This window comes from Dendrobates tinctorius, unplaced genomic scaffold (assembly GCF_039654945.1).
Source record: "Dendrobates tinctorius isolate UK_male_01 unplaced genomic scaffold, ASM3965494v1 ptg000030l, whole genome shotgun sequence".
Lineage (NCBI taxonomy): Eukaryota > Metazoa > Chordata > Amphibia > Anura > Dendrobatidae > Dendrobates > Dendrobates tinctorius.
In genome coordinates this window covers 44,688,358-44,716,172 of record NW_027361698.1, presented here as the reverse complement: position 1 = coordinate 44,716,172, position 27,815 = coordinate 44,688,358, and the positions used below count along the sequence as shown (strand labels likewise).

Below are 27,815 nucleotides of genomic sequence, written 5' to 3'. Positions count from 1 at the left end.
TTCTCACAGAGTGCGCGACACAGCAGGATGGATCCTATCCTAGTGGAGACACTGGAACTCCCTCTTTGCCTTTCTCTCCAACTCAACATCTTTGTTCACCAACTGATGAACATCTGCCATGTTTCACCGGCAAATTGGTATTATGTCACGCCATGTGAGTGGGCACCTGGAAAGGACACAACCCCATAAATCCAAGCTAAAATGAAAGAATCCGGAACTCTGAAGATGTGTAAAAAGATTATAACCCTTTCTTTATAGGTACTGTATTAGTAATGGGTAACAGCCTGAAGATGGCGCCTACCATGTGGGGCAGTCACCTGTGTCTGATATCCGTTATGATGATTTGCTGGATTCCTTTTGTTTTTCCTAATATTCTACCATCTACGGCATATCTAATTAGCCCAGCTTTAAGATCTACTCGTAGATCACAATCATTTTGGCACCACCATATTACAAAATAACTATATATTCATACTTCTCTTACGTAAAGATAAATGAACAGAAAGAAAACCGTGTCTGTCTCGCTTCATCCGCTAATACGGTCGCTCTCTCCAATTGGGATGGTGACGTCTTTGTGTGGAGCCTTGAAGCTGGGGAGCCCCTCTGTCACCTTAACCTTTCTTTTGGAGAAGAAGTGGACATTGAAATAGGTATCTGCATGCGTTGGGCCTTTTTACCTACTTTATTTTTTTTAAAAAAACAAGAAAATGTCTAGCAAGGACATATAAATACCTTCCATATAAGCTTTTAATCCGTTTAGAAAATATTTGTTCACATAAATTTATTTACTTTTGTTTTTTGTTTGCTTTGTTTTTTGTTTTTTCAGGTTATTTAGCCATAAACAAAGCAGTTTTTATTTGCTCGAGGTTTGATCGAAAAAAAGATTCTGCAGTTTTAATAACAAGTGGACCTAGAGGCAAGTTGTGGTTGTGCTACATTGCCAAGTTTGTTCATGGGTATCGGACTCAAAAATTTGAAGCTAAATAATAATTACTTCCAATATCTATATTTCATCCTAATTTTTAGGTTCTATTACTTTCTGGAATATTGTTGGTGGAGGCAAAGCATTTGCAAAGTTTGAAGGTGTGAGTATTCTACCTGGGTTGGTTTACACTGTCATCACTTGTTATACATTTCCACCTTAAATATGAGTATGATGAGAAATAAAACAAGTTACTGCTTATTATTACATAAAGTTTATAGGCCCCAAAAAATGTAAAAATAAATGAAATATTCAAACTATTAAATTCACATGCCTAATATGCCATTACTTATATAAAAAATGTGAGCTTAAATATGCGCAGGCTAAAGCCTTGTTCACACTGCCTTTACGCAGCGCATCGTGTGTGATGAGATCTAGCTGCATTCCAAAAGACTGGATTTGGAGGCAAAGCACAGTGTCCATTTGAAGTCCACCTGTGTCACTGCAGTCTATGGCTCCATCTGGGCTTTTGTCCGAGTGCCCAAAAAAAACAACTTCCCGGACGTTCTGCATAAATGGAATGTGAACACGGACTAAAGAAGCCCAGGCGTTACCAATGACTACAGTATTGTTCAAATGTTTTAGACAAATGTGAAAAAAATGCTGCCCAGTAAGAATGCTTTCAAAATACAAGTATTAGTTAAAGTGAATCTGTCAGCAGTTTTGGCCGCTATTACGCTATAAGATGCGGCCACTGCCTTTCAGGGCTTATCTACAGCATTCTATAATAATTATTATACTCACCCAGGGGGGAAAACGGTCCGGTGCGGTCCAATGGATGTCACAGGACTTGGTCCGGCGCCTCCCATCTTCTTGTGATGCCGCCGTCCTGTTGCTTCATCGCTCCCCGACATCGCACTCCTGTGCAGGCGTACTTATCTGCCTTGTTGAGGGCAGAGTAAAGTACTGCAGAACGCAGGCACTGGGAAAGGTCAGAGGGACCCAGCGCCTGCGCACTGCAGTACTCTACTCTCCCCTTAACAGAATGCTGTAGATAAGCCCTGAAAGGCAGTGGCCGTATCTTATAGCGGGCAAACCTGGTGACAGGTTCGCTTTAATCAATTAACAAAATGCTAAGTGAATGACCACTCTGCCTTTAAAACACCATCATAGTAGAAATTTTTCCTGGTACAGTTGCTCATAGTTTTTAAAGGAACTTGGTAGCGAGGTTGTTCCAAACATCTTGCAGAACTAACCACACATCTTCTGTGGATGTAGACATAAGCAATACCTTCTGTATCATCATGTAATAACAAACTGACTGAATGATGTTGAGATCAATGTCCATGGGAGCTAAATAATCATTTTCAGGGTTACTTGTTTTTCTTTACACTGAAGATAGTGCTTAGTGACATTGGCTGGATGTTTGGAGTCTTGTCCTGCTGCAGAGTAAATTTGGAGCCAGACACCTCCCTGATGTATTGCATGATGGATAAGGACACCAAAAAATGGGCAGCATTGAGGTTTAGCTGGCAGCAAGTCGGACCCAGCTACACCCATTAAATATAAAGAGAAGTTTGTCCAGAAGTGGTCTGCATGGAAGAGTTTCAGCCAATACTTTTGACATGAAAACAAGAGCAAGCATCTCAACTATGCACAAAATCATAGGAACTGAGTTGCAGAAAAATGGCAGCAGGTACTTTAGGCAAATGTGAAATATTTGGCAGTAGGAAAAGACACATTATTCTCTGAAGGCCTGGACAGCAGTACAATGAGTGTCTTCAGGCAACAGTGAAGCATGGTGGAAGTTCCTTGAAACTTTGTGACTGCACTTCAGCAACTAGCTTTGGGAATTTTGTCAGAAATAATTGTGTCCTCAAAGCTGAGAAATACAGACAGATACATATTGATCATGAAGACATCTGATTGGCTCCAAATTTATTCTGCAGCAGGACAACGAAGGCAAACATATAGCTAATGTCATTAAGAAATATCTTAAGAGTAAAGAAGAACAAGGAGTCCTGGGAGTGATGATATGGCCCCCATGCAATCCTGATCTAAGCATCATTGAGTCTGTGTGCGATACTTGAAGAGGCAAATGGATTTGGGCATCCACAAATCATAGTTCTCCAAAATGTTGGAACAACCTACCTGCTGAGTTCCTTCAAAAGCTGAAGGCAAGGGTGAATTGATTCTGTTAGGAAGGTATATTATGGTCCCACCAAATATTTGTTTTATTTACAGTGGGGCAAAAAAGTATTTAGTCAGTCAGCAATAGTGCAAGTTCCACCACTTAAAAAGACGAGAGGCATCTGTAATTTACATCATAGGTAGACCTCAACTATGGGAGACAAACTGAGAAAAAAAAATCCAGAAAATCACATTGTCTGTTTTTTTTTTTCATTTTATTTGCATATTATGGTGGAAAATAAGTATTTGGTCAGAAACAAAATTTCATCTCAATACTTTGTGATATATCCTTTGTTGGCAATGACAGAGGTCAAACGTTTTCTGTAAGTCTTCACAAGGTTGCCACACACTGTTGTTGGTATGTTGGCCCATTCCTCCATGCAGATCTCCTCTAGAGCAGTGATGTTTTTGGCTTTTTGCTTGGCAACACGGACTTTCAACTCCCTCCAAAGGTTTTCTATAGGGTTGAGATCTGGAGACTGGCTAGGCCACTCCAGGACCTTGAAATGCTTCTTACGAAGCCACTCCTTCGTTGCCCTGGCAGTTTGCTTTGGATCATTGTCATGTTGAAAGACCCAGCCACGTTTCATATTCAATGCCCTTGCTGATGGAAGGAGGTTTGCACTCAAAATCTCACGATACATGGCCCCATTCATTCTTTCATGTACCCGGATCAGTCGTCCTGGCCCCTTTGCAGAGAAACAGCCCCAAAGCATGATGTTTCCACCACCATGCTTTACAGTAGGTATGGTGTTTGATGGATGCAACTCAGTATTCTTTTTCCTCCAAACACGACAAGTTGTGTTTCTACCAAACAGTTCCAGTTCGGTTTCATAAGACCATAGGACATTCTCCCAAAACTCCTCTGGATCATCCAAATGCTCTCTAGCAAACTTCAGACGGGCCCGGACATGTACAGGCTTAAGCAGTGGGACACGTCTGGCACTGCAGGATCTGAGTCCATGGTGGCGTAGTGTGTTACTTATGGTAGGCCTTGTTACATTGGTCCCAGCTCTCTGCAGTTCATTCACTAGGTCCCCCCGCGTGGTTCTGGGATTTTTGCTCACCGTACTTGTGATCATTCTGACCCCACGGGGTGGGATTTTGCGTGGAGCACCAGATCGAGGGAGATTATCAGTGGTCTTGTATGTCTTCCATTTTCTAATTATTGCTCCCACAGTTGATTTCTTCACTCCAAGCTGGTTGGCTATTGCAGATTCAGTCTTCCCAGCCTGGTGCAGGGCTACAATTTTGTTTCTGGTGTCCTTTGACAGCTCTTTGGTCTTCACCATAGTGGAGTTTGGAGTCAGACTGTTTGAGGGTGTGCACAGGTGTCTTTTTATACTGATAACAAGTTTAAACAGGTGCCATTACTACAGGTAATGAGTGGAGGAAAAAGGAGACACTTAAAGAAGAAGTTACAGGTCTGTGAGAGCCAGAAATCTTGATTGCTTGTTTCTGACCAAATACTTATTTTCCACCATAATATGCAAATAAAATGAAAAAAAAAACAGACAATGTGATTTTCTGGATTTTTTTTTCTGTTTGTCTCCCATAGTTGAGGTCTACCTATGATGTAAATTACAGACGCCTCTCATCTTTTTAAGTGGTGGAACTTGCACTATTGCTGACTAAATACTTTTTTGCCCCACTGTATTTCATTTATGTAGATTTCTCTTTTGTTCGTTGATTTTGCTTTCAACACTTGTATTTTTTAAAGGGTTCTTGCTTTGCAGATTTTTTCCACAGTGCTGTATAATTGGTAACATCATTTTCTAACCTGCACTGTAAAAATGAAACTCCGAGTGTCCGCCTGAGATAATAAATTGAATTTGAGGAATGCCTGGGTGCAATCAGTAGAGCATAGTCCATGACACGTTTCTGCAATTTGCAGGGAATAATAGTGATTTCAAAATAATAAAAAATGTAAAATAAAAATGTAAAACTGATTTGTAGACTAATTCATTTTGTGATGACAGATTCCCTTTAATTCTAACTCACGTCAACAAGGGAACAGCTTGTTATAGAATAACATGCAGGTAATGGCTCCATATGGCAATCATTTATTGCATTTGTAGAGGGAAGTAATTCTTGGATTATTCTTTGGATTGCTCGCACTGACAGTTGCACCATTAATGGGGTTGTCCAGGTTTTTCACAAAAGTCTGCCATCATTCTGTATGACTCCTCACATCACTCAGCATGCAATACGAGGATTCTCTGGTGCTGCCGGTAAGACCGAGTGCTCATGTGACCACAAGTATGCGATGTGCATACTTCTGGCCACATTCCTACTAGACGTGTGTCCTTGATCAATACAAGTGAATTTAATGAGGCCATGCACATCTAGTCTGAATGCGGCCTGAAGCATGCATATCGCATACTTGCAGTCATATGACTGCTCAGTCTTCCTACACCAGAGAATCCGCACAGCTCGCGGTGAGCGCGATGTGAGGATTAACAAGTCTGAAGTCCCATAGAGTGACCATAGACTTTCATGATATACCAGTACAACCACTTTAAGATGTGTTCAGTCTAATTTACTGATGCTGTATTAGCTATGCAGGTAGGACTTACAACATAATACATTATATATACAATGGCCTCAGTCTTTCAGCTCTACCATTTCTAAATAACTACAATGAGCTGTTGATTTCGCCATTGCAGTCACAATACAAGTGTATGGTAAATGCTATGGCTGTGAGTGAAGATGGCTCCCTACTATGTGCGGCTGACCAGCTCTCCTACGTCTACGTCTGGGAGATATCGCAGTATGCACTGGGCACACCAGAGGAGCAGCCGCCCGTCCGTAAGTGGCCTTATTGTAACTAATGAATGACATATATTATCAGATTTCTACTGTAATATGGTGTCATTTGTCCCAACAGTTCTGCACTGCTGGAGAGCGCATATGAGCGATATTACAAGGTAGAGACCTGTTTCTCCTGCCTGTGGTCCAATGTATGGTATGAAAGGTCTACATATTAATATCAATTCGAAAGCTTAACTGTATTTCTATGATGTGTTCAGAGTGATCCCGGTGGAGAAGCACAAAGTGATTGTCACGTCATCCCAGGACTGCACGGTGAAGCTATGGACTGTACAGGGGGAATTACTAGGTATTTGATGACTGCATACATATTCCTAACAAAACTGTAAATTGGCCATACGTACAGGGACGACACACCATTGGTGCAATCTGTGCAGCCGCACAGGGGCCCGAGAGGTAAGGGGGCCGCTTCTACCTCCAAATCAGGTGGAATTGCGTGTTGTGATGAGCTGTTGGACTGCTAAGGGCCCATATATCGTCCTTGCACGGGGCCCTCTTCTGTCTGTGTCCACTATTGCATACATTTGTTATCAGAAGTTAGGGACATAGCCAGACTTTGGTAACAATTTATTACAGAGATATTTCCATTTTCCTGCTTTCTTGTGGGGGGCATTAATGCAAGTGACAACAGAGGGTGAGGTCATGGTGGTCGTCCTTCATCAATTACTTTCTTAGAAACAGGTTGTAAACTTTTTCTTAGTCGTCATGTTCAAAAGACAATTTTATCATTGCTTTTTGTGAATTCAAAAAATGACAGAAAATTGCCTTGAAAATATTAGGGCAGAATTACCAAAAATGACTTTTTCTTAGACAGTGCAGACTAAGACTAATAGTTCATGCTCTAAGTTTACCCCATCTATTAGTTGGCTTAGTTCGCTCCAGATTTGTGCATCCTCCATATTGCTGTGTGGTGTCACACATTGGACTTTGGCCCTTTTTAGCGAGGAAACGCATGCTTATCAAGTCATAAAAAGTGTCTAAAACAAATAATACATTTCATGAAAAACAGGTTGTGGAGCAAATTACTCCAGAGTTGTGGCAATATGTTTCCTGATAAACATCCCACTGTTTTTGGAGCTTTTTATTATATGGAAGTTTATTTCATAAACCAGATAATGGCGTGTATTTCTAGGAACATTTGGTCAAAATAAACCCTGGGGTCTCAACAAGACTGAATCAAAGAAGGAAGAATCGAGGGTGAATGAACAACCATCAGGAGAAGCGTGCGGATACAGCCAGGCTGCGGATGAAGAAAGGAAAGGGGCGGACAACATCCCAGAGGTCAGTGCATCTCCCCACAGCAGATACGTGGAAGATGTCAGGTCCGACTGGAGTGAGACCGTCTTTCCATGAGTAGCTCTTTTCTCTGTGGGGTCCATATGGCAACATTTGAACCCCTTAAAATGCATATCAGATACATAGTGTGTTTATTCTTTTATAAATGGTCATGTAGTCTTGATTTTATGCTCTTGATTATGGACCCGAAAAAGTGACATCTTACTTGAGCACATATTAGATATTAAAAACACATGTGACATACACAAATGTGAACAAGTCGGTAGGACAGTGTTTACACCACCCACTGACTGAAACACAACAAGAAAGCACAGAATGACAAATTTGCAAAGATACTCTGCAGTGAAAAATATGACAATAATCAGCAAGTGCTGGATAACAAATACAGGGTATTTAGTCGATACGTTTTTTGCAAAAAATGTATACCAAGCTGCTCCACCTCATCATGGTAACCCTTAACGGAGCAAAAAACGTATCGACTAAATACCTTGTATTTGTTATCCAGCACTTGCTGATTATTGACATATTTTTCACTGCAGAGTATTTTTGCAAATTTGTCATTCTGTGCTTTCTTGTTGTGTTACATATTAGATATTAGTAACATTTTTACTAGGGAATGAGGCAATAAAAAAAATCTTATTTTTTTTTGTTACCACTCACAGCACAATTTAAAGTATACCATGAAAATATCTATTTTATGGTAAGAAGGGCTAGTTATTATTTTACTTTTTATCAAAAATGTTTTTGAACTTTTTTTCATCTCCCATTTTACCTTTCTGAGGAACCTGAACTAATAATATCCCAGCGTGATACCACTATATTACAATGCCGTGGTGCATGGTTTTTGCTTACACCACGTTTCCCGCTATGTTTTCTTTTTCATATCATGCCCCAAATAGAGAGGTTTTTATGGGACCATCACAATGCTTGTCCTAAGGCTTGTGTGCCAAACCAGTATTACAGATGGCACATGGAAGGTGCGGTGGGAGCTGTGGCAAGATTGGGCATTAAGGCCAATTTGATTGGCTAATGACCGATATAGAAAATATATGTGTATTGTCACATGACAGTGGCACTCTATGTTCAGGATTTACATGGATGCTCTGTTAACCAGTAATCCCGGAGACCATCGATTGTTTTTAAGGGGTCATTCCTCATTTACAAGATAAGAACGGGATATGTAGCATACAGGAAAGTGGGTGACAGAAGAAGCAGTCATAGGTGTTTGTATTCTAGGTGGAGGCTTATTCCATCCCAATTTATGATACAGATATAGCAGAGGAGCTAAAAGAGAGAATTTCTATCAACTCCAAAAACAGGTAAATGTGACAAATATAACTGGTCACTGGCTTAAGCAATCTTCAAACACATACAGTAATGACCGAAAATGTTGGTACCCTTGAAATTGTTCCAGAAACTGAATGATTTTTCTCTGCTGTCCACGTCCCGGGAGATTAGCTACAGTGCCATCAAAAACACTGGAGATGGATTTGTAAACTTGAGATTGTTGATATTTTTCTGCAATTTTGGTTCTCAAGTCCTTAGAAAGCCATCTTCTCCTGTTTCTGTTTTTCATGCTTAGTGTAGCACACACAGACACACACAATGCAACGATTGTGTCAAATTCTCACCTTTTTATCTGGTTTCATGTGTGATTTTCATTTTGCCCACACCTGTTACTTGCCACAGGTGAGTTGGAACGAACGTCACATGCTTGAAACAAAGTTGTTTATCCACAATTTTGGAAAGTGCCAACAATCTTGTCCTGCCCATTTTTTAATGTTTGTATGAAATTATGTCAAATTTGCCTTTTTTCTTCTGTTCCAATATACCCAAAGGAAATAAACATACGTTGAACAAAACGTGTAATTGCAATAATTTTCAGAGAGGAATACTTAATTTTCTGGAACAATTTCAAGGGTGCCAGCACTTCTGGCCATGACTTTGTCAATGTAGTCTGTGAGTTCAGATTACCACACTCAGACGTGGACTAGCTGATGGGAGAACAGATGAATCCCCCGGTAGGCCTATGTGCAGTAGTGTGGCCCACCCATCCACAATATGAGCAGTAGTTGGCCAGTACACTTGATTCTCTATGTACAGACAATGGCAGCGTCTCATTAGTCATTTACCAAACAACCTAGTTTACTATTCTGTAGAAGCAGAGGGTAATGTAATATTTGCATTCTGTGATTGATAACTGGCTTTGGGCACAGCATAGCATTATGACTTGCAGACTCCTTGAGGTGGTCTATGGACCCTAGGTTGATTTCCAGGCATATGGGCAATATCTGTGTACACATTAAAGGGGTTTGGCCACTCTATCTTTATTTTATAAGATGTGTCAAGGACATGATTTTGTGTCACTTTCTATTATATAGGTATGACAGGTTCTCCTCCTGCTCTTGTTAGTGCCGCTTTCCCCACAGATTGCACAGGTCTCCAGTCCATACAATGGCTGCTGGTGGAGGAGCATGTGCCCAGATCTGTCCTCAGTCTTCTCCAGTAGAACAGCAGCTCTCCTCTGTGAGGGTTTAAAGTATAAGACAACACTAGCTATATATGTTAATGAGCTGTACCATAGCCACATTTTTTCTTTCCTGGGAAAGTTTTCTATTTTTTGTTAATCAAATTTTTTTTTTCAACAGAATAAAGATGTTAAATCCAAAGCACATGGAGCTCCAGCAAGCTACTGGGAGACTGAATGCCTATAAATCTCTGCAAATATGCGATTTAATGTCAGTATCAGCTACCATCCGAAAACCAAACCCAGCAGCAGAACTTAATGACCCATACGACCTTGCTTTCTAACCCCATCAGGTTCAGACAAGCATCAGAAAGTCCACACTTGAAGCCACCTTACTGCTTATACACCAAGTATCCATGTCTGCAAAAGTTAAAATTGTTTAGCTCCGATCTTTGGGCTTTAGGGTACATTGAATCACGTCAATAGTGGAAACTGGATTGATAGCTCTGGTCCAGTCTTTTGGTCACCAGTTATCCCGTGTCTTTGGCCTCTTAAAATCTTCATCAAGTGGATACAGAGCTCTGGAGATACGGGATATTACTCCACGCAGCCAATATGACCTAATGCAGATATAACAAGATGTATTCGGGACGTTGGTCTGGTCTACATCCCCTACATATCATAACCATACATCTATTTTATAGCTGCTATTGTCCATAAGTCACTGTATCTACTGAGTACATACAAGATGCTTTGGTAGGTAAATATTTTATATATTAGATGGAGAAAAACAGGAACAATGATATAGTAAAATAAAATAATCTGATATTAGTGATTTTGCATATGAAGTATTTTCTTTACACTTTATATCATAAGTAGTATTGGTTGAAGATTTTGGACAAGCAACTTGTACAGTTGTGGCCAAAAGTATTGACACCCCTGCAATTCTGTCAGATAATGCTCAGTTTCTTCCTGAAAATGACTGCAAACACAAATTCTTTGGTACTATTATCTTCATTTAATTTGTCTTAAATGAAAAAACACAAAAGAGAATGAAGCAAAAGCAAAACATTGATCATTTCACACAAAACTCCAAAAATGGGCCAGACAAAAGTATTGGCATCCTCAGCCTAATACTTGGTTGCACAACCTTTAGCCAAAATAACTGCGACCAACCTCTTCTGGTAACCATCAATGAGTTTCTTACAATGCTCTGCTGGAATTTTAGACCATTCTTCTTTGGCAAACTGCTCCAGGTCCCTGATATTTGAAGGGTGCCTTCTCCAAACTGCCATTTTTAGATCTCTCCACAGGTGTTCTATGGGATTCAGGCCTGGACTCATTGCTGGCCACCTTAGAAGTCTCCAGTGCTTTCTCTCAAACCATTTTCTAGTGCTTTTTGAAGTGTGTTTTGGGTCATTGACCTGCTGGAAGATCCATGACCTCTGAGGGAGACCCAGCTTTCTCACACTGGGCCCTACATTATGCTGCAAAATTTGTTGGTAGTCTTCTGACTTCATAATGCCATGCACACGGTCAAGCAGTCCAGTGCCAGAGGCAGCAAAGCAACCCCAAAACATCAGGGAACCTCCACCATGTTTGACTGTAGGGACCGTGTTCTTTTTTTTGAATGCCTCTTTTTTCTCCTGTAAACTCTATGTTGATGCCTTTGCCCAAAAAGCTCTACTTTTGTCTCATCTGACCAGAGAACACTCTTCCTAAACGTTTTAGGCTTTTTCAGGTAAGTTTTGGCAAACTCCAGCCTGGCTTTTTTATGTCTCGGGGTAAGAAGTGGGGTCTTCCTGGGTCTCCTACCATACAGTCCCTTTTCATTCAGACGCCGACAGATAGTACGGGTTGACAATGTTGTACCCTCGGACTGCAGGGCAGCTTGAACTTGTTTGGATGTTAGTCGAGGTTCTTTATCCAACATCCGCACAATCTTGCGTTGAAATCTCTTGTCAATTTTTCTTTTCCGTCCACATCTAGGGAGGTTAGCCACAGTGCCATGGGCTTTAAACTTCTTGATGACACTGCGCACGGTAGACACAGGAACATTCAGGTCTTTGGAGATGGACTTGTAGCCTTGAGATTGCTCATGCTTCCTCACAAGTTGGTTTCTCAAGTCCTCAGACAGTTCTTTGGTCTTCTTTCTTTTCTCCATGCTCAATGTGGTACACACAAGGACACAGGACAGAGATTGAGTCAACTTTAATCCATGTCAATGGGCTGCAAGTGTGATTTAGTTATTGCCAACACCTGTTAGGTGCCACAGGTAAGTTACAGGTGCTGTTAATTACACAAATTAGAGAAGCATCACATGATTTTTCGAACAGTGCCAATACTTTTGTCCACCCTCTTTTTTATGTTTGGTGTGGAATTATATCAAATTTGGCTTTAAGACAATTCTTTTTATGTTTTTTCATTTAAGACAAATTAAATGAAGATAATAATACCAAAGAATTTGTGTTTGCAATCATTTTCAGGAAGAAACTGAGTATTATCTGACAGAATTGCAGGGGTGTCAATACTTTTGGCCACAACTGTATGTAGAATGAGGGAAATAAAGCTGAAGACACCATGTCTCCAAAACATGATGAGACAGTCAATATTCCATAAAAAATGGTTTTCAAAGCCAAAATACTGCTCTGCTTTCGGAAGAGGTTATTGATTGGGAAAGATTATTAGTGCCGACTTCCCCCACCATGCCATTAATAACATTGAAGGTTTCACATTTTCTTTTTATACATTGCCCAAGTTTTCAAGTGTAAATTAGAAGTTCAGGCAACTTAATTTATCTTGGCGCCATCCAAAACTATTCTGATATTTGGTAGCTATTGTGCAGCATTTTAAAAGGAGAAAAGTAGCAAATGTTCTAATATACCGTATTTTTCGGATTATAACACGCACCTCAAATTTTGCAGAGAAAAATAAGAATTTTTTTTTTTAATAAAATGGTGGTGCCTTTTATAATCCATATGTCTTATTGCTTATGGTGGCTGAGGTGAAGCGGGGTCCCAGGGTGTCTGCTGGAGGAGGCAGGAGAGGGGTGATGCTGCATGTCGCAGGCTGAGATGCAGCAGTGTTCCGATGTGCGGCGCTGCGGGTGTCCGGAGCTGCTGCCCGATGCGTCTGCGTGTGTCTCCGATGCTGTGGGTGGCCGGCGGTGCTGCCAAGTGCTGCTGCGGGTGTCTCCGATGCTGCCGGGGTTCTACCGACATTTTGTGAAAGGCCAGTGCCCCGGCAGTTCCATGCTTTCCTGGATGGTGGACTCCGGGAAAATGGCCATCGGAGGCAGTGCTAACTGGTAACTGCAGTAATATCCACTCAATTTATTTCAGATATTGCTGCTGTGGATCTTCCGCAGAATGTCTGCTGTGGATATTAAGCAGCAAATATGTTGCGACTATCCGAGCCATTGCTTCCTACTACTCATATGTACTTTGCTATACTGGCATCCAAAACAGGTCTTAGAAAACAGCACCTAGTGCAGGTTCTAACACCGTATAAAAGGCTCACCCGGGTGTAATGCCACCAAAAGCAATGCCCACAGGAAACAGCATCCTCACTTAAGTACTCTTTAAATTCTTTTATAATACATTTTTCCAAAACTTATCCTTTTAAGAAATACTATCTTTTCCTTCTTTTATAAAGAAACTTCATTTTTGCTTCCATAAAGTTACAAATCCTTATACTTTCCGTTTTATTAAGCCACCTTTAATATTCCTATGTTTAAGAATTATTATTCTTTCAATCTAATTATTTGGTTTTGGATGTATAGGGTTAAATATTGTAATTGCCTTTGAATCTCAATTACATTGTGCCTGCTGTTGCTCTTTCAATAATCCAAAAAAATAATAATAGTTAATAGCCAGCAGTTTCCACTAGGTGGCACTAAAGTAGTGGTTCTGAATTAACAAACATTTATGTCCTGGCCAGCTCTTTTCATTTTATACCCGTTTTGCATTTGGATTGCTCGCTTTTGGATTTTCAAGATTAAGATGACAATTTTTTTTTAAGAAACTTTTTTTTTGTCTTATGGTATTCATTTCTGGGTTTTGTGCCACATTCTTTTCTTTTGCGCAAAATTAAACATGCTTTTCTTGTATTTTGTGCGTTTTTAGAGTATAGTTGCCCACTACAGTTCAGTTTTATTCCTCTTGGCCAATGGAGGAAAATTGCACAAAACATGGCAACTTTTAGAAATATTTCAAGCGATGAATTAGGCTAAAACATTTGGACAAGGAAAATCAAGTCCATAAAGTGTACAAACATAAAAAAGAAGAGAACCTGATATAACCCAACTAAGTCAATAAGTAGCTTAAAAAAAAGGTATAAATTAAGTGAGCAAAAAATAAAAAATCATTATAGGATCTCATTTATACATTTCACATATGCAAAAAAAATTCAGATTTTCATCAGCGCTGTGAGAGCTGCCTAGCCATGAGAACCAGAGCAAATGAATGTGATTTCACTGTGCCCTTTTCTCTTCATTCGTGGGTTCCGTTGGGGCTGGTGTCCGAACCAGGCAGCAAAACGGGATTCAGACGTATGCGCCGACGGAGCCATAGACTGTAATAATGCCCGCAGCATGAATGTGCATTTTGTCGTGCATCATTTTCTCTGCCAGCATCGTTATAGTCTGTGCACTCAAGCCATTATACTTTTGGGCTGTGAAGAAAATATAATTTTTACCAATTTTCACACATGAAATGGATAAAAATGGCACCAAAATTTGTCCCACAATTTCGACTGAATGTGGCAATACACAATATGTGGCTGTACAGTACTGATTAGCCATACGGAGAGACTCGAGAGGAGCGGAGCGCAGATTTTTCTAGACTCCATATACAGAGCCCCTAAGTGCTAGAAGAGCAGAATCCCCCCTCAAGTGACCCCATTTTGGAAAAAATACCCCTTTGAGAATTTATCTACAGGTGGAGTGATGATCTTGATTCCATGGGTATTTTCCAGAAACAAGCAGCAGTGGATGTTAGAGTGCCGTTGTAGTGACCAGTACGTTATGCCCAGCTCATGCTTCTGGAGACATGTACCGGTAAATTCGGCAGGCTCTCATTGCTTCAGAAACGCCAAATGTGGACGTTGTATGTGGTTTAGGTACACTGTGGGGCTCAGAAGGGAGGGGGACATTTGGATTTGGAAGCTCAGAGTTTGATTAATTTTTTTGGAGGGTGAGGAGCCATTTTGCTTTTCCAGAGCCTTTGTGCTACAGTAAAGTGGAAGCCCCCTATATTTCCATCAACAGGTGACGGACCAGATTGAGGACTTTTTTTTCGCGTGGATTGAGTTGAAGATTTTGTAAGGAACATTTTACATGACATTTAGGTTTACATTTATCCGGCGCTCTACGCTGAGCACTTACTTTGGGGTTTCCATCTAAATCTCTGAGATGAAACCCCCGAGGGATCCGTTCACTATAATGAGGCAGCTGAGTTACTCTGGACTCCATCTGGCCTCTGTTCCGTGGTGTCCTTTTCAGAAGTGCACAAAACTGTGGCAGACGGCCCTTTTATACATGCCTAAAGAGATAGACACAGCCGGATCACAGGTCCTATGGCATCCACAGTGACTCCATCTGCCTCATTATAGGGAATCTTCTCCCGAGGTTCGGTGTGAATCATCTATTTCAGAGATTTACATGGCAACCCCGGTGTAAGTGCAGAGCAGGATAAATGGGCACAGAGCCTTACTGTGATCGTTGGGAGGCAGAGTGAACAAAACAGCAGGTGAAGGATTGGTTTATTTTTTGTGCCGTTCCTCGTGTGGTATAAGTGATTAGACAACTTTAGTCTTTGGGTCGGTCCGATTACAGCGATATCAGATTTATAGCAGGTATTTATGTTTGGCAGCTGTCACACACTATAAGACGCTTTATATTGCAAAAAATAAGTTTTTGCATCACCAAATTTTGAGAGTTATACTTTTTCTATATTTTGGCTCACAGAGTCATGTGAGGGATTGTATTTTGCGGGACGAGCTGATGTTTTTATTGGTACCATTTTCAGGCACATGACATTTTTTGATTGCTTTCTATTCTGAGTTTTATGAGGCAGAATAAATAAAAACCATCAGTTCAAGAATTTTTTTTGAGGGGGTGGGGGGTTTATGCCGATGCGTGGGAGGTAAAATTGATAAGGCAGTTTTATTCTTCGAGTCAGTAGGATTACAGCGATAAAACCTATTTTTATGTTTTGGCGCTTTTACACAATAAAAACCATTTTATAGAGAAAATAATTATTATTGCATCGCTTTATTCTGAGAGCTATAACTTTATTTTTCCACTGATGGAGCTGTATGGCAGATTGCGGGACAAGATGATGTTTTATTCCGTTTTATTTACATCCGTCTTTTTGATTGCATTTTATTCCACTTTTTGTTTGGCGGTATGATGAGTAAGCATTTTTTTTCTGCCTTTATTTTTTATGGTGTTCACTAAAGAGGAACAGTTTCATAGGTCGGGTCGTGCGATACCAAATACGTGTACTTTTATTGTTTATTTTTTTTCATACAAAATATTTGTTCATAGGTACAATATCTTTCGATTATTTTTCAAAAAATATTTTTACAATTTTCCTTAAAAATTTTTTTTTGTACTTTTTTACTTTGTCCCACTACGGGACATTCATTTTTTGCCTGCTGATCGCTTGTATAGCATGAAGATGCAGCAGCAACCCTATGCTATACAAACTGTCAGAGAAAGTTGCTGATCATGCGCATGATCAGCAACTTTCCTAGCTCTGGTGACCAGGATATCATCATGACAACATCAGGTCACCATGGCAACGATTGTGCCCAGCGGGGTCTCCGATCCAAGGGCAGAGGAACTGTCATGCCTCTACCAGTTCCCGAAATGCTGCGATCGAGTGTGATTGCAGTATTTAAGGGGTTAAAGTGACGGGAGCGGTGAAGACCACTTCTGGCACTTTGTGCCGGGTGTCAGCATCAGCATCAGGATCTGATTTGCATCTCTAACTCAAATTTTACTTGGTCTTCCAGACCTTATCTTGACCTCCACTGGATCCTGTTAACTGCCATTTTTTAATTACATTTTGAACAGATGAAAGGGAAACTTGAAAAAGCTTAGCTATTTTTTAGATTTCTCCTGCTTTGTGGATCTCCACAATTTTCATTTGTTAGCCAGTTGCTTAGAAGAACCCAAGGCTGCTGTTTTTTTGCACAAGGTGAAAGGAGGCTGGGTTTTTTTAAACCGAGGAAATTTGCATCACTTGGCTAATTAAGGTCTAAAACCTTGGTCAACGTTATCTGAGCACACAAATCTCCAAGGGTGCCCAAACTTTTGTATTCCCTTTTTGTAAATGTATCTTAAACTTTAGGCCTTTTAGGGATCGTTTCATCTTCAACTTACTTACCTGTTCACAATAACAGTAATTTTCACCAGGGGTCCCCAAATATTTACACAATATATTGCAGTCATCACTGTAACTTGATGACTGCAATATAGTAAGGGGACATACATTTTGACGGGAGGAGGAGTGCTTCTTTAATGTGGAAACAATAAAAAGCTGTAATCGTGATAAAAATCACACATGTTGGTGTTCCCCTGCATTACAGTAATTCAGCAAATAATATTGCCTAGGTATAATAAGTGCAAACATTTTTATTGTTTGATGACGTAAATTTCAAGTAGAAAATAAGAAGTAATAGACGATACGTTTAGTCAGTAACAAATTCTCAATATTAAACGTAAAAAAACCCTTCATTACTAAAAATATTTTAAATATTTTCTTTAAAACAAGTAAAATGTCAGCATACACGTCGTCTATAAAAATGTAAAACAGCTGAAAAGACCCGTACAAATCTGTCACAAGTGCAAGGGTTAAGGCTAAGGGGTGGAGAATATCAAGTCCTCGCGATGAACGGAGATCTTGCTCGTGTCCGGCACTAAAGTGGCATCCCAAAGGACAGCTTGAAGGCCAGCTCCACAGCAACCTCCGTCACAGAGTCGTGAAAGCAGACGTAGAACTCCTGAGGCTGAGGCTGCAGAAAGAGTCTCCTGGAAGAAGCGGTCAGAGAGGAGGACGGACATAAGTGATGTGCCATGACTCATTGTTCTGTCCTGCACCACTAACACAGCACTTTATTACAAATACATACTTTCCCCTCTTCCCAGCTTACATAGCAACCGACTGCTTTACAGTAATCGGAACGACACTTCGCTAACCTCCGACACCTCATCCCACCCAACCCGTGTGTGCGATTTATTGTTCAACAGAAAGGTTTGAAGAAAAATTCCAATTATTAAAGAATTTTTACATCAGTGGCCAAAATATAAAGGGCAATGTTTCTTACCCGATTACCCAGTAAGACATTTTGGGAGGCGATTTCTTCTGGTCGGTCCAGTTCTCAGGAGAACATTCAAATAGGACACCGTGTTCTTTGACGGGCCCGAGCCCCAAGAAGTCCCGGCACACGTCGGCCTTGGAGACGCTTTTTCCCTGGAGGTTTCAGTAAAAGCAAAAGTGTAAGGAGTTTTACAAATGAAAAATGAAATCTGAGTGGATGTGAAGGGGTTGTTCAGGGGATAAGAATGGTGTTCCCATAAGATTAATATGAACAGACTAACAGCTTTATTTTTAAAAGGTGCCCCAGTTAACCCCTTCGGTTCCATGATTGGCAGCTCCATTTCCAGACTTGTGCTCAATGCAGAATATCATCAGGGCTGCGTGTGAAGGGGGCTGGCTGACTGGCTTATATCAATAGCTAAACCAGTGGCCCTCTGTCTAGACATCCCCCGGGCTAGAGAAAATGGCTGGCTTAGCTAATGAGTAGCCAGCCTGTTTCATACACAGTACCGATGACGTGACAGCACAGAAAACACCTTCATACATAAAGCAACAGAGGTGGAGCAGAAGACATACTTTAAAAAGCCAGCTTTGGACCATGGCTGCTTCTGCCTGCCCCACTCCCCATTACTGACAGGTCATTCCCCATGTGGAGAGATCTGTAAATCAAAAAGGATAGGTATGGGGAGGGAAAAGTAACAGACTGGCCGAGACGTATGGCTCCCAGCCGGCTTTTCATAGTATGTTTTCTATGAAACGCTGCACAATATCAGAGTAATACACACACAAATGCAATAACGCCACCAGGCTCCAACTCATCCTGCCGATGGTGGTCGCAAAATTATTAATGGTTAAAATGACACAGTGCTTGTAAAAACACTAGAATTTACTTATTAAAGCGAATACATCACCTGGTATTTGCTACTTCATCTGAGAGCAGCATGATGTAGGGGCAGAGACCCTGATTCCAGCAACGTATCACTTAGATTACTGGGTGCAGTAGTTGTGATACAAGTAGTTTTCTTTTCTGTAGATATAGCAGAGCTCAGAAAGCTAACCCTGCCCACACCACAGCTTTCTCTGTACACTGTATGTTGACAGCAAGCTGGTAATCATCGCTGGGTGTGTGGTTGGACCAGGAGGCACGTGGGCAGCTAGTCTGGCAATGATTAAAACAATATCTCATCCTGATAAAACACTTATTGTAAGAAAACAACAGCACACAGCCTAATAAATGACACATCACCGAAATAAGTCTTAGCCCCTACCTCCTGCTGTTCTCATATTACATAGCAAAAACCTGCTGACTGATTCCCTTTAAAAATAGTCTATCCTCAAGAATGTAGGATTTTTTTTAAATTTTGTTTTGTTTGGGCTTAGGATACCAGCCACTTCTACAGTCTCCGCAATGACTGGACTTCTAGGTAGGCAGAGCAGCGCTTACTAGCTTTTTGCTATAGAGCTTACAAGCGCTGCTGTGAAGCTGGTTGGATCTAGTGATGAAAATATGCGCTGGTCTGAACTGTCAATCAACCAGAAACAGACCGCCTCTTTGTAAGCAGGCAGGGAGCGGTGGGCTTAAAACGATTATATAAGAGAACACCCGTTCCACCCCCCCATTTCTGGTAATGTACACAGTATATAACAAAGTATACATTGTATAGAGCAGCAATTGGTACAAAGTTTATACACAAAACATACGAGAAAAGAAGTGTGCAAAGTACCAGCAATACATACAGTATATTCAATGGCCCGAGAACATGACGAGTGAGAAAACCCCTTCATGAGTGATTCTTTTTGCAAGTGTGTAACCATTTAGAGGAAATTCATACAGCGTTCCCAAAATTAAAACCTCCGGTAAAAAAAAAAATTGTACATTAGAATAACCTTTTTAATTAACCAAGGAACACTGGTATCACTAAATGCTAGTCATAAGTGATAAATAGCTGGGGCACATGTAACTTCATCGTATGTGAATGGCACTATACCTCTTCCAGGAGAGCTTGCTGAAACACGGAGCGTATAGACAGGCAGCAGCGGTGGAAGCTCTTGATCAGTAGTGGGTGAATGGTGCCGCTCAGGTCCTCGACCTCTCTGTGTGTTGGAGAGATGAACACCCCTTGCACAGTTTCCAGGAATAGGTAATGAAAAAGGGTATTCTCCGACCCAGATGTTAATCTGGATTTTTAAAAATTAGAAAAAAAAATAAAAACCACACAATATCAATGCACAACATGAGCAGAATTGGCTAATCGCTAAATTCTAGCAGAATATTACCATTTTAATGAGAGCTTGCCACCATGTTTCCTCCCCCCCATGTATAAAGTGAGAGGATCAGAGGATCCTTGTCATGAACTCATTTTCTGCTCCACCAGTTGAGAGTTCCCCTTCCATTCTCCCTCTGGTGGTGACAGGAGGTAGTGCGGTTGGTTTGAGTGGTAGTGATCTGCCACCTGATGAGGAAGATGACGATTGGATCTCTGGAGTATCAGACTGGATATAAGACAGCCGACGCCCTATCCGGGTGCTGGTGATTCAGTCTGCTTCTCAGGTCCTGGACTTCAGCTCTCTTCCAGTCTTCTCAAGTCAAGTTTGTTTTTTGCTAATGTTCACACTTGTGCTTGTTGGTCAATTCAGTTTTTTGTGTAATCAGCCTGCCCCTGCTGGGGCTATGCTGAAATTCCACTCCTATTAATCAGTATTTGCCAATCTGCTTTTTGTCCCTTATTAGATTGGCCTCTTTTTTGCTCTGTCTCAGAATATTTCAGAGTGCTGATATAGGTTTTGAAGTCTAGAGACTTCAGGGTTAATTTTGTTATCAGAAGTGTTGGACAATATTTTTGTAGGTTTTTTTGGCAGATTGCAGACAGTGTCTTTCCTTTTCTGTCCTTTTTAGTTAGAAGGGCCCCATCGTTTGCTCAGCCTATTTTCCTGCCTTTGTTTGTATTTTCATCTTGTTTCACCGTCAATACATGTGGGGGGCTGTCTTTCCTTTGGGGTCTGCTCTGGGGCAGTTAGTTTTCCTCTTTTCCTGCTTTAGGCTTATGTAGTTCTCCGGTTGTGACGAGGCGTCTAGGACCAACGTAGGAACACTCCACGACTGCTGCTAGCTGTGCGGTTAAGATCAGGGATCTGCAATCTGCATAGTTACCAACTTCTCTGGTTTTCTGAGACTTAGCTTGTTGTCTTTTTTTTCTCCTCGGTTTCCCATTCATAACAGATCCTCCTGCTGTGACGTGCGGACGCAGTTTTGGCATCTGTGAGTCACTCTTGCTTTTATAGGCCTTTATCAGGCTGCAGAAATCTCTCCTTTATTTTTGGAGTGGAGCTCACTGGTCATTCATGGGGACTGGTGGAGTCACAGCGCTGGTACCCCCCACCAACAACCTAACAGCCGCCATCTTATTATCTGTAATTTCATTTTATTTAACATTAGAAAGCTATTTCTATATTTCTATACGCCCAAAATGTCTAAATCTGAACGTCAACTGGGTTCATTTAACATGGAGATGCCCAAGGCTTCCTTATTATTGGAGTATGGCTTGGCTTTCTCTAAGAAATTGAATTTACAAGAAAATGTTCAGCTACCACCCAGGGATTCTAATTTTTCTATAAAATCAATTTATATAGAAGTAGGTAAAAGCAAAAAACACTTTGTTTTCTACAAGTGTCTATCTTCACTTCAGTTGTGTAGAGCCAAGATGTACCAAGCCATGGGCGCTTCTACTTGATGAAGTCTCCTTGGCTTGGTACATCTCTGCTCTACCGTCAGCACGTTGGAACTGTCCATGGAATTGTCCACGACAACCACGGCCGCAGCAAGCCACCATTGAGGAACCATACTAGCGAGTCACTTCTTCCAGAGTTGGGCCTGCTTTCCCATCTCTGCAAGGTGACCTTCATTTGTTTCAACACACTCCTAATATTTGTCTTTAAATAGTATTCTTAGATAGCGCTCCCGCATTTTCCCTTCCTCTTAGGGCACATCCTATCATATCAGTTGTGTATTTTGGTCTATACATCAAAGCTGAAAGAAAATCACAGGAGAACACATGACAATTTTTATACCAAGGTATTAGTATTATTTGAAAGCTTTCCTCTGGCAAACCACCCAAAAATGTGGACACTCCAAGAAGAAGCAAGTTTTAATATTATGAAAAAAATGGATGAAGAATAATGATTTGTCAGGCTTTGTTGTTAGCAGGGAGGTATACTTTTTGTAATAGGGAGTAATGGGCCTTAGATGAGGGTTTGGGGCAAGGTAAAATCAGATTTTTTGGTTTTATATTATACCCTATCCAGTATATAGATCAATTGTTTAGGCTGGAGTACCCCATTAAAGGCGTTAACTTGTCACTTACTTCACAGTGTTATACAGATCTTCTGCCTCTCGCTCTGAAAGGTTCCTTCTCAAGCTTCCCAAATTAAAAGGATTGGGAAGGGTGTATTTTTTCTTGCTGATCTGAAGACAAAACACAACATAAAAGTCACCGTAATAACTAAATGGATTTAGTCACACTTCTTCACATTCACTTCCACTAACGGTACATTGACACCTGTCGACACCGGGCATTAAACAACCGCTGATCAGGAGGTGGTCGATTAATAGCCTGCTTAGACAGAAAAGAGAAAAAACATTGACGGGGATAGGTAGTAGTAAATTGTGGAGAGATTGGGAGCCTAAGATTAGGCTACAATCACACTAACTACTAAGTTGGTCAGTATTTTCCATCAGTGTTTGTAAGCCAAAACCAGGTGAACAACAATCAGAGGAAAAGTACAATAGAAACACGTCACCACTTCTGCATTTTTCTCCCACTCCTGTTTTTGGCTTAGAATACTGACCATATACTGTACGCGTGAATATGGCCTTACATGCATATACAGATTATGGCTGTCCCTTAAAAGGGGTTTTAATGTTTCTCCAGAAGCACACCACTCTTGTCTCATGGCTTTCTGGTTGCTCGAGGTGGTGCATTCTTGATGGTTGATAGTTCGGACCAACAGCAAATTCACGCTGCTCATCCGAACTAAGCACTCTCTCATGCTACTATCGGAGGCAGCTTTGCCTCTACAGCGTATGAGTAAATACGGAGGACTGAAGCTGGCTGGATCCATGATAGTATAGAGCATGCAAGCAGGGTCCTTGCTTACGTAACCCAACACTCAGACTGCAAGGCGGTCGGTAACCATGGCACTATAAAATTAAACATCCCTGCATTCTTAAGGATGGAGAGGATTTTTTTACTAAGAAGTTAATTGCAATATTGCTTGTTTTCACCCATTTAAGAACCAGAGACAACCCTCTTAAATGAACATGGTGGTAAGGTGAACTTTTCAATCTGGGACAATGAATAAATACCTTAAGGACACTGCCACTGCCTCCACTTCCGTCTGAGCCTTCAGATTCTCGCCTTCCAACTTTTCGGGTCAAGTCTGGAGTGGAATGGAATCCAACACTCGCACTTTCCCCTAAACCTTCACTTCCATTATCAGATCCTCCACTACTCCGTGTAGGACTTGGTCTACGAGTTTTTAGAGAAGTCTGGGAATCAGGAATTAGACTCTTCTTACTCAAGGTCTGACTGGCTTTCTTGGGAGTTTGAAGTTTATTTATTATAACGGAATTAACAACACTGTGGAACTTGTCCCGTGCAGAAGGAAGGAACCAGTCGGCACATGATAAGCAAGGGTTTGGGGACGCATTCAGCCTTTCTTCTATACTTGTGTCCAGCAATTCCAATTGAAGAAGACATGCCTTCAGCTGATCTACATATATGTAGTCAGGCCCGGGATTTCCAACTGCTTTGGCTGTGCAGCCGCCAGCCTCTAGTATCGTGCACAGCATGAAGTGTTTCTGCCAAAGGGAGTCGGAAGAGAAAGCGGAACATTTTATAAAAGATGAAAAAATCATTTACTCATGAACTTTTTTCACAGCATATTAAAATAATATCAGATTAAATGGCTGTTCAACCTCCCATCTCCAGAAACGTAGTACCCATAATCTGTAATAAAATATACAGTGGCATGTAAAAGTTTGGGGACCCCTGGTCAAAATTAGTTATTGTTAACAGTTAAACAAGTTGAAGATGAAATGATCTGTAAAAGGCCTGACATTAAAGATGACACATTTCCTTTGTATTTTAGGAAAAAAAAAAAATATTGTCATTTTTTACATTTTAAACATTACAAAAAGGAAAATGGGTGGATGCAAAAATTTGGAAACCCTTGGAGACGTGTGCTCAGATAACTTTGACCAAGGTTTCAGACCTTAATTAGTCTGTTAGGTTTATGGCTTGTTCAACATCGTTAAGAATGGCCAGGGGATGAAAATTTCTCAGCTTTATTAAAACCTAGCTTCCTTTAAACTTGTGACAAAAAACATAAGCCATGAATTCTTCCAAGCAGCTGCCTAGCACTCAAACTAAAAAAGTTGAGGCCCACAAAACAAGAAAAGGCTATAAGAAGATAGCAAAGCATTTTCAAGTTGCCCAGTTCGAAATGTAATTAATAAATGGTAGTTAACAGGAATAGTGGAGGTCAAGACAAAGTCTGGAAGACCAAGAAAAATATCAGTGAGAGCTGCTTGTAGAATTTCTAGAGGCAAATCAGGACTCCAGTTTGACCACAAAAGATCTTCAGAAAGGAGTTGTGGTACATTGTTGTACTGTTCAGAAACACCTGCACAAATACAGATTCATGGAAGAGTCAGAGTCATCAGAAGAAAATGCCTCCTGTGTCCTCACCATAAAATTCAGCATCAGAAGTATGCAAAAGAACATCTAAATAAGCCTGATGCATTTTGTAAACAAGTCCTGTGGACCGATGAGGTTAAAATAGAACTCTTTGGCCACAATGATCAAAGGCATGAGTGGAGAAAAAAGGGCACAATATTTCAAAAAAAAGAACATGTCGCCAACCATTAAGCATGGGAGTGGATCAATCATGCTTTGAGGTTCTGTTGCAGCCAATGACACGGGGAACACTTCACGAGTAGAGGGAAAAATGGATTCAATGAAATTTCAACAAATACTTGATGCAAACATAACACTATTTGTAAAGAAGGTGAAGTTGAAAAGATGATGGCTTCTACAGATGTATAATGATTTTAAACACATGTCAAAATCCACAATAGACTACCTCAAAAGGCGCAAGCTGAAGGTTTTACAATGGCCCTAACAGTTCCCTGATCTGAACTTCATTGAAAGTATGTAGCTAGACCTCAAACTGGCAGTGCATGCAAGACAACCCAGGGATCTCACAGAACTGGAAGAATTTCCCAAAGAATGGAAGAAATTACCTCAAACAAAGAATTGAAAAACTGTTGTCTGGCTATAAAAAGCATTTTCAAGCTGTGATACTTTCAAACGGGGGCGCTACTAGGCATTAAAATAACTTTTGCATTGGCCCACATTCCTTTATGTCATTTTAAAACTTAAAAGATGAAAATATTTTTATTTTTTTGCCTAAAATACAAAGGAAATGTGTCAACTTTAACGTTAGGCCTTTTAGAGATCATTTCATCTTCAACTTGCTTAACTCTTCACAATAACAGTAATTTTGACTAGGGGTGCCCAAACCTTTACATGCCACACTGTGTGTTGAAAGGCACCCAGGTCATCCTAATAAATTTTAAGCATCTTTAGCTACATACTCCCTTCTCCAATTTAATGTAAACTGCAAGGTATCAAAACCAATCGTAATAAAATGAATATTACTTTCACACAAAATTATTCACAAAAGATAGATAAAATCCTACAGCTAGGTCGGAGAAAGGCTTACCAGGCCTACGATGAGAAGAAAGTACCGTGCCTGAGGCTGACTGTATTCATCTCTGCTTAGTGAGCCATGCGTCTTTATATGATGCCAGGGGTACACCTCCCGCCATACTACAAGCTGTCCGATCCGCTCTGATGCCAACGATAACAAGTAATAATGCTGGCAATAGAGGGCAACATCAATCAGAGCTTCCTTGGGCAAGTGATTGGCCACCAAATAACCCTGAAAAAAGTTAAAAACAACTTATCTAAGGAAATTTAAAAAAGGAAAATCTTGCTAGTACAATAATACAATCTCTTCTTCACATGTAGTACATGGTCTGTGTACAATCCCCCCCACTGGTCCATAGGTTAATCAGCTTGATTTTGTTAAGAGCTCTGGCAGCTCACAGTAGCCCCTAACGGTCCCATGTCTAGTTATCAGATAAAGACTGATCAGACTCACTGTCCCAGGACTTGTAGCGAATATATTCTCAACCTTAACCCCGGAGCATTTCTCGGTTTTGCGTTTTTGTTTTTCGCTCCCCTCCTTCCCAGAGTCATAACTTTTTTATCTTTCTGTCACTATGGCCATGTGAAGGCTTATTTTTTTGCGGGACGAGTTGTACTTTTGAACGACACCATTGGTTTTTACCATGTCGTGTACTAGAAAACAGGAAAAAAAATTCCAAGTGCAGTGAAATTGCAAAAAAAAAAGGGCAAAAATCACAGAGATATGTCACACAAAATACTTAATAAGTAACATTTCCCACATGTCTACTTTACATCAGCACAATTTTGGAACCAAATTTTGTTTTTTGTTAGGAAGTTATAAGGGTTAAAAGTTGACCAGCGATTTCTCATTTTTACAACACCATAATTTTTAGGGACCACATCACATTTGAAGTCAGTTTGAGGGGTCTATATGATCGAAAATACCCCTCAAGGTGCTCAAAACAACATTCAAGAAGTTTATTAACCCTTCAGGTGCTTCACAGGAATTTTTGGAATGTTTAAATAAAAAAAAAAATGAACATTTAACTTTTTTTTTTACAAAAAAATAACTTCAGGTCCAATTTTTTTTTATTTTCCCAAGGGTAACAGGAGAAATTGGACCCCAAAAGTTGTTGTCCGATTTGTCCTGAGTACACTGATACACTATATATGCAGGTAAACCACTGTTTGGGCGCATGGCAGAGCTCGGAAGGGAAGTAGCGCCATTTGACTTTTTCAACGCAAAATTGGCTGGAATGGAGATCGGACGCCATGTCGCCTTTGGAAAGCCCCTGATGTGCCTAAACAGTAGTGACCTCATTTTGGAAACTAGACCCCCCAAGGAACTTATCTAGATGTGTGGTGAAAACTTTGAACCCCCAAGTGCTTCACAGAAGTTTATAACGTAGAGCCATAAAAATAAAATATTTTTTTCCACAAAAATGATATTTTTGCCCCCAATTTTTTATTTTCCCAAGGGTAACAGAAGAATTTGGACCCAAAGAGTTATTGTGCAATTTGTCCTGAGTATGCTGATACCCCATATGTGGGGGTAAACCACTGTTTTGGTGCATGGCAGAGATGGGAAGGAGCACCGTTTGACTTTTTAGACGCAGAATTGGCTGGAATTGAGATCAGACGCCATGTCGCGTTTGAAGAGCCCCTGATGTGCCTGAACAGTGGAAACCCCACAATTCTAACTCCAATCCTAACCCCAACAACACCCCAAACCCTAATCCCAACCCTAACTATAACCCTAACCACAAACCTAACCCTAACACACCCCTAACCCTAGTCCCAACCCTAACCCTAGCCCTTGCGCTAACGGGAAAATGGAGATAAATACATTTTTTTATTTTATTATTTTTCCCTAACTAAGGGGGCGTCAAAGGGGGGTATGATTTACTATTTATAGCAAGTTTTTATGTTTGGCAGCTGTCACACGCTAAGGCTGTGTGCCCACGATGCGTTTTGTTAAGCGTTTCCGCAGCGTTTGAGCCGGCTCAGACGCTGCAGAAATGCTTAAAAGATGCATC

The 27,815-nt window shown here is 40.7% G+C and overlaps 2 protein-coding genes across 7 annotated transcripts in view; one reads left to right on the top strand and one right to left on the bottom strand.

The window, feature by feature from the left end:
• LOC141086218 (cilia- and flagella-associated protein 337-like) overlaps window positions 1–10,533 on the top strand; it is an 82,480-nt gene extending 71,947 nt beyond the window's left edge. For 3 of the 4 annotated variants that reach the window (XM_073572051.1, XM_073572055.1, XM_073572054.1), the window contains 9 exons: window positions 491–650; window positions 827–916; window positions 1,027–1,085; window positions 5,779–5,920; window positions 6,000–6,039; window positions 6,142–6,230; window positions 7,074–7,222; window positions 8,474–8,556; window positions 9,886–10,533. In XM_073572051.1, coding sequence (XP_073428152.1) covers window positions 491–650; window positions 827–916; window positions 1,027–1,085; window positions 5,779–5,920; window positions 6,000–6,039; window positions 6,142–6,230; window positions 7,074–7,222; window positions 8,474–8,556; window positions 9,886–10,048 — 975 coding nt within the window. In that variant the 3' untranslated portion in view covers window positions 10,049–10,533. The remainder of the gene's footprint in view (window positions 1–490; window positions 651–826; window positions 917–1,026; window positions 1,086–5,778; window positions 5,921–5,999; window positions 6,040–6,141; window positions 6,231–7,073; window positions 7,223–8,473; window positions 8,557–9,885) is intronic. The other variant, XM_073572053.1, reaches the window with a different exon arrangement.
• Window positions 10,534–17,323: 6,790 nt separating this feature from the next.
• Window positions 17,324–27,815, bottom strand: part of INTU (inturned planar cell polarity protein) — an 88,141-nt gene continuing 77,649 nt past the window's right edge. For 2 of the 3 annotated variants that reach the window (XM_073572049.1, XM_073572048.1), the window contains exons 11-16: window positions 25,811–26,029; window positions 23,391–23,885; window positions 22,390–22,490; window positions 20,017–20,206; window positions 18,036–18,181; window positions 17,324–17,739 (exon numbers count right to left, since the gene is read on the bottom strand). In XM_073572049.1, coding sequence (XP_073428150.1) covers window positions 17,628–17,739; window positions 18,036–18,181; window positions 20,017–20,206; window positions 22,390–22,490; window positions 23,391–23,885; window positions 25,811–26,029 — 1,263 coding nt within the window. In that variant the 3' untranslated portion in view covers window positions 17,324–17,627. Of the gene's footprint in view, window positions 17,740–18,035; window positions 18,182–19,765; window positions 19,881–20,016; window positions 20,207–22,389; window positions 22,491–23,390; window positions 23,886–25,810; window positions 26,030–27,815 lie in introns of those variants that run through there. The other variant, XM_073572050.1, reaches the window with a different exon arrangement.